Source organism: Cottoperca gobio, chromosome 15 (genome assembly GCF_900634415.1).
Source record: "Cottoperca gobio chromosome 15, fCotGob3.1, whole genome shotgun sequence".
Taxonomy (NCBI): Eukaryota; Metazoa; Chordata; class Actinopteri; order Perciformes; family Bovichtidae; genus Cottoperca; species Cottoperca gobio.
In genome coordinates, this window is record NC_041369.1 from 4,333,636 (window position 1) to 4,340,717 (window position 7,082).

Consider the following 7,082-nt stretch of genomic DNA (forward strand, 5'->3'; position numbering starts at 1 on the left):
CGGGCATATCATGAAGCATTGCCAGAGACAGCCAGACATCCCATGAGGCATGTGCCTTTTCCGCGAGACCAGTGTTTGTGATCACTCATCACCCCAGAGCTGCTTAAAAAATCTGAGCTCGGGGTAGAAGAGAGGACAGGCATGCACAGGTGCTGCTGGAGGGAGAGAAGGAAGCTAGAACGCAGAGAGAGAGAGAGAGAGAGAGAGAGAGAGAGAGAGAGAGAGAGAGAGAGAGAGAGAGAGAGGAGGGGGGAGAAACGGGAGGCGTAGGAGGAGACTTGACTAAACAGCTGTCCGGCAGACGTCCCAGTCGACAGAAGTGCAGCCCCGAGGCAGAGATAGGAGGCAGGGCAGTATCAACAAGCCACAGGAGCCAAACAGCAGCCACTGAACGCACACATATCAACCTGAGGCTGCAGTGTTCAGGAGCACACCAGCAATACCTGGGAAGGATCAAGATCTCACCCATCGGAATATCTGAGGTGAGTGAGAGTGGGAGCATGTTTTAGTACACACTCTGCTGGTTCAGTAAATTAGTACATAGGATAATGTTGCTGCAGTATGCTTTCATGTGAGTTTCTTGGATTTTTCTTGAATGTCTGGAGCATAATTGTCTAGTGAAACGTGTGAATGCATGGCTGGTAAGTTCTCCGGCAGACGCTCTGACACATGTAACACAAGAGCTGAATTGTTGGGAGCAACATGATATCCTGTCTGCCAGACATTTTTAAGGCATGTTCCCCAAAAATGCAGAGCAGCCTTTATCTCTCGCAGATTTGGAGGCGTTTTTTATACGGGTACACTGGGAGGGAAGAGCTTTTTCTTTTTTGGCCAGTATATATTGACATTCCCTTCATGTTTCATACGCTTTGATTAAGCTTCCTTCTCTGCCAAGGATAACTCTGGCATGTGCTGGCCATGCATGCGGGTGGCACAAGGGGAGCGAGAAAGAAAGACAGAACAAACACTGCCATTCGCCCTCGTCGCGGCACCACGACCATGAAAGTAAGGCCTTTGCCTATAATTGAGTTTTTTTTTTTTTTATGTAACAACAGCTCAATCTATTCTGTAAGGCTACCATTACCCTCTGTGGTATGTGCATTTGCTTTTATAACAGCCCCAAAGAGAGGGTCTTTCTGCTATCCAAAGGCGTGACAAAAGTCAAGGCCATGGTTAGATGTTAAGAGTATTTGGAGACTTCAAACTTCCACCAAGTTGCTTTTTAGACACAGTGGGAGGAATAGAAGTTTGTCTCCCACACGCTGATGCTGTTACACTGACCACAACTACCACACAAGTGCAGAATAGCATGCTATTTTTCTACAGCACTGATGCGAAATGTCAGCACAGTAATTCCATCATGGGAGGAATATTAACGGATGTTTATTTCAAAGAATGGGGAAGTCAAATACAGGTCATATTTTGAACAGCTGCTCTTCTGAGCCTCTCTCTCGCTGTACATCCTTCATCACCGGCTTTAGCGCAGTTCGGCAAAATTAGCATCATCAAACTGCAGGATTTATGTAGTGCTGCAGTAGAGTTATACTGCCTCTTGGAATATACAGACCCAGGTGTCCAGAAATACTGAAGCAAATGTATTTAATTAGCAGATACCAACCCTACATTCTTCTGCCCCAATGCTCAAACTTTCAACACCTCACTCCCTCTGGTGCCCCCCTCACTAATAACCAACCCCCCCCCCCTCCCCCAAGCACGAGCTGATGAGGCAAAGCTCCATTTTTAAAGAGGCTGGGGAGGCTCCAGATCACTTCATGCCCAGACAGATAGCTGCTGCTGACCCAATGACACAGTGGCTTTTATCTTGCAGCTCCCATTAAGACTGGATGGCTGCTCAGGCAAGCAATTTTGAAAGGAAGGTGCCATCAGATCCCCACTTCCCTGGAGGTGTAAATAAAACCTGTGACTGCATTCAGTCAACACGTGCCAGGCCGCAGCTTTATGGATCAGTTCCAAAAGGAAGGTGCAAATATGGCCTTGGCTTTGAGATATACCAGAATACACCCGTTCAACTATTAACATCCAGCAGAGACACAAATGGATTCATCGGGTCAGGCTATATGGGTCTATCCTGGGATACTCTGAGCTATTGTAATTGATTAATTTTCTCTTGGGCCAACACAAGATTAACTAACATTGCTATGACTCTTGAGATTCTCTACTTGCACTCGAATCAATTTGTCCATCTCTCATTAAACTAACCCTCACACTGGTTGTGCAGCACATTCCTTAAAGACCAACATGAGGATATTGTTTTCTTCATACTTTGCTGTTGGACTCTGGAATTCCAGTCATGTTTGCCATATAAGCCAAACTGGGCCACCAGCAGGATGGTTCGTGAAGGTCAGACTTCCAGGCTTTCATCATACCAGCTGACTTTTCACGGGCCACAAGTGTTGACCTTGGACGCGCAGCAGATGTCCCCCTGTGAGAGTTGTCAGAGCTGGATTGCTCTTCAAGAGGATTTCCTATAAGTTCTGTCCATAGTATTGATTTCACTCAACTATTATAATGCATGGGCTGTGCATTTTCTCATGCCACTGGAGAGAGGGTCCACACAGACGGGGTTATAATTTCATAAGGGCAGAGAAATAATCAATAGGTACGTTTGATAGGAAGTTTTTCAGCCAGCTGTGCGGCTGTGACCTTCTTTTCTTCGGAATAGCATTGAAAAAGTTAATATAGATATGCACACTCTGAGCCCACAGGAAGCAGCTTTTGGCTTGGAGGTTCATTTGTTTCAGTTCCTATCCAAGCCCAATTTCCCACTGCAGTGAGCATCAGCTGTCAAGGTCAGAAAGGATGGAGCAGCATCAGGGAAAAGAAGAGAGACTACAAAAAGATTTACGGTATTTTAAAAACAAGTGGGAGGAAGAGAAATGGAAGAGAGAAAAATAAGAGAAAAGCTTGAGCTAAACAAGTGAGGGATTTTGCTGCCCCCCTCCCTTCATCAAACACTGCAGCACTCCTCTTCACCGTCCTTCCTCCCCTTTCTCTCACTCACTGCTAGCAAACAAACCCGCTCTCCTTCGCACACATGGCGTGCATTCAAAACTGCTCACAAGCTCAGTCAGGCACCTCACACTCACACCAGCATTCGAATACACAAGGACCCTCGGAGGAGCGGTGTTGCTATTCAACACACTCACACATGTTCTGTAACACTCAGTGTTTGTCATGGCTATATATAGCCCTACAGTGCTTGTTGGGTGATAGGTTTATTTGTGTTGTAATGGCATCCCCTAAAGATTCCACCTTGTACTTCACATCCCGTACAGTTAATTGCAGTTGTGGCTCTCATAATGCAGATAATGTTGCTTCTGCACTTCAGCAAACAGGTTGGAAACACAGGCATCCATGTTGAAAGTGGATGTCAGAGCAACGGTTTCCAGCCAGCAATTTGGTTTTAAATACGCAGAAAGTGTCTGTCTCTCTGGCTCCACACTAATGTGCCTGCTGAATAAACATAGCCTACTCAAAGTGTCTCTGATAAGGCTGATGCAGAATGTCTATGGGGTTGGTTGCAGCAGGAATGTGGATGTTTTCTCAGAGAAACTACTTTTTTTGGGGGGTGGACCTGACCGCCCAGGCACTTTTGTGCAGCGGTGCACTCTGTCAGACGGTCACTGCTGACATACCTCTCATAAGTAAATATGTCTATAAATGGGCAAGCTCTCTTCTCACTGGTGCTCTCTCCCACCCCCCATCACACACACAACACACACACACACACACACACACACACACACACACACAGTCAACTCCCTTCCTCCGCAGTGTGTGGAGTGTTTTCTCCTTGGTTGCTATGTCATTTCAAACGGTCAAAATGTTTCTCTCCTGTTTTTACGAAGTTCATCCTGCACTAAGCTGGCTGCCGACATGGTGACATTTTCATTGGATTTGTAATGGAAAATCTCTGAGAAGGCAGCTTGCAATCAGGCACCTTTTATCAAATCCAATAACCCCTTAATAATGTTTACTGGGCAACCTAGCTGGTATTTCAGCCCTTATTAAACTATTTGCCCATCAAAGCCAAGTCAATGGACAATCTGCATCACCTTCTTTCTTAAGATCCACGTTTTCTGTAATCCCTCACTCTATCTCTCTCGCACAATCCCACAAAACCACCTAAACCCCTTCCCTCCCCTCTGGTTCATCTCTTTCTATCTTTGTGCGTGTCTGAGCAGTAGCTCGTCCCTAAAACAGGCTGCCCTGCTCTGATCCTACTAAAGTCCAGCTTTGCATCTCCTCTCCCAATCCGCGGTCCAGCTGTTCCACATTAGCACATCCAGAGTTGTGGAGGCCAAAGGAGGCTCATGTGTGGAAATGTGAATAGAGCGCAAAAACCTCATAGACCGAGGCCTCATCCTCCTCTGCTCTGGGTTCCAAGCTCGCCAGATGCGAGATGAGAATGAGATTGTTTTTTCTTGCAGGATCCAGAGTTTGTTTGTGGAACCTGTGTTACTGACCAGATTTATTTGTCTCCCAATGTTCCGATCCTGGAACCTTCTGGAAGTGTGACAGTGCTGAGTAAAAAAATATATAATGCTGACATATACTCTCTGATTTCAGGAAAGTGGCCATTTGACCTTTCTACAGTGGCGGACATCACCAGACCTGATCGATGCTGCAATTGCTGTGAAGTATTTTTGGACTCCTGCCTCGCCGGTGTGTTACTGAGAATGTAACAGGAGCTTCTCTCAGGGGGAACTGTAACGTCCAGAACTTGTAGAGCATTTCTGACTTTTCTATCCTACATATCTGAGATCTCTTCCGCAGTTACAGCCATGCCAGCGAAAGCACCCATATACCTGAAATCTACCAAAACTAAGAAGGGAAAGAAATGTCGTCTCAGAGATATTTTGTCCCCAGACATGATCAGTCCACCACTTGGAGACTTTCGCCACACCATCCACATTGGCAAGGGCGGGGAGAGAGATGCCTTTGGAGACATGTCTTTTCTCCAGGGGAAGTATGAACTCCTAGCTGGGAAGGGAGACGTCCACCCTCAGTATGGCGTCCAAAGTGAGTTTCTGAGAGCTCACAGCACCGGTGATGCTTCCTTTGCCGAGACCCCCCTCTCCGGTGCTCAAGAACGCCATCTCCCTCCCAACTATTGGTGGCTGCCAGGCGCTTACCCTTCCCCTGATCTCCTCCACTGTGTTCTCCATGCCCCCGGAGCCATTGGACGACATCATGGGGTCTACAGCTCACATGAAACCTGACAGCACAGAGGAAGTAGAGATCCTGCAGATGGATGCTATGTTGCACTCCCTGGATGTCTTCAGCAGCGAGCCTTCGTCTCCCTGCGCAGATATCCAGTCGAAGCCTGACGTCCTCCTGGATCTGCTGAAAAACACAGATAAGTCCACCTCTAAGGCGGTTGCCAAAGCTAACAAAATAAACAGGAGCAAACCCAGGTTTGACAAGCCATCATCCATTTATATCAATGGTCACAGCAACAGCACCTTCAAAGCTAACGGAAGCCTGAACAGTAATATGAGCAGCGACAGCTTTGACAGCTTTAGAGGTAAAGGGGACTTCCAGAACAAGATCTGCAATGGCAGCCGGAGCCTCAATGGCAATGGCAACTGCAATGGTTATGGACACTTTAACAATGACATTACCCTGGGCTTCAAGCATGAGCTCTCAAAGTGCAATGGAGAGTGGGTGGACAGAGACAGTGGGGTGGAGGAGGGTCGCATCTGTGATTTTGAGTTTGCGTTTTCCAAGCAGAAGAGCACGTCGCAGGATTCCCTCGCCCAGATCACGGGGTCATTCCTCTCTCTTGAACTCGATCTGGGGCCGTCCATCCTTGACGACGTGCTCAACATAATGGATAAACCCGCAGCGAAGAGCAGGCCTTGAGCTACGCTGAGGCCCTAGGAGGAGAAAGGGAATAATTAAACTATAGCCATGAGAAGAGAATGAGTCAAAAAGCAATCAAAATGGTGTCTGGATATATCATTGAGATGAAAATGAGCTACAATAGACAGAACTGCTTATGTTTTTATTGTCAAAACATATAACTATTCTAGCTTCTATGGAATGTTGATTCTTCTTCTTTTTTTGTTTGCCATGCTAGCCGCATGTTTAAGATGCATGTGCTGTTGAGTTACAGCTAAAATACAGCCATTGTGCCTTTGATTTTGCATTACTGTAAAAATGCTACATGATAGATTTGTGTTCATATGTTGACTCCCACCATATAATTACACAATAATTTTGAGGTCTTTTCCTTTTTTTACACTTGAACATATGTATTTTGTGACTTTAAGTGTGTTTAACAAAGCATTATTTTGTCTGTCACATAATTCATTTGCCATATTTCAAACAACTGAACACTATGCATATTTGTGTTTTTAAAATTGTAACACAAATAAATTAATTTTGTCCTACTCTGGCTAATTCTTGGCAGGTAATGTGCACATACACCCGAACCAAGAGTTAATTCCCAAAAATTACTACCCAAGAGAAATCAAGAGAGGCTGAAAATCTAAATAACACTGGAAAAAAACATAGCACAAAAGGGAAGACAGATATTAAGGAAAGAAAGAGAAACAGATTGACAGAAAGAAGGATAAAATGGATTAATTTTCTCGCTTCTGACATTCCTTACATTCTGCGTCCCTGCCCTGCAGTGGGAGCACCGGTGGACCTTCCTCTGCCCAACCAGGCGCCTGCACTGTTCGTTTGCGTGTGGACGGGACTGGCAGAGGAGGGGTCTTTGAAATTCCATGCATTCCAGCCACAGAGCACAAGTGTCTAGGACCAGACATAAATCAGCTGTTTCAAGTGAGGAGGAAGGGCTACGGCCTTAGAGCCGCGCTGTCCTCTACCAGAATGCATAGAGAGATGAGGTTGTAAAACACGCACTTACAACTCGCAGGCAACCTTTGTTCAGTTCTGAACGATAGATGAGTTCTCTCTCTCTGTTTAGTTACAATAAAGATATGTTGACCCAGCAGTGTGGAAGCAAAAGCCTGAAAGAACAGGACAGCAGTGATTACCATACACACAGCTTCTTAAACCCCCTCATCAATGGCCTCCTCGCCCTGATCATC

General features: G+C 45.9%; 1 protein-coding gene across 1 annotated transcript; it reads left to right on the top strand.

Annotated features, from left to right (window-relative positions):
• The first annotated feature begins 240 nt into the window (after positions 1-240).
• On the top strand, positions 241-6,405 carry cdc42ep3 (CDC42 effector protein (Rho GTPase binding) 3). The gene is given in 3 exon segments (XM_029449164.1): positions 241-482; positions 4,591-5,093; positions 5,095-6,405. Coding segments are annotated over 2 exon segments (1,080 nt in total). The 5' UTR covers positions 241-482; positions 4,591-4,805; the 3' UTR covers positions 5,887-6,405.
• The last annotated feature ends 677 nt before the right edge of the window (positions 6,406-7,082 follow it).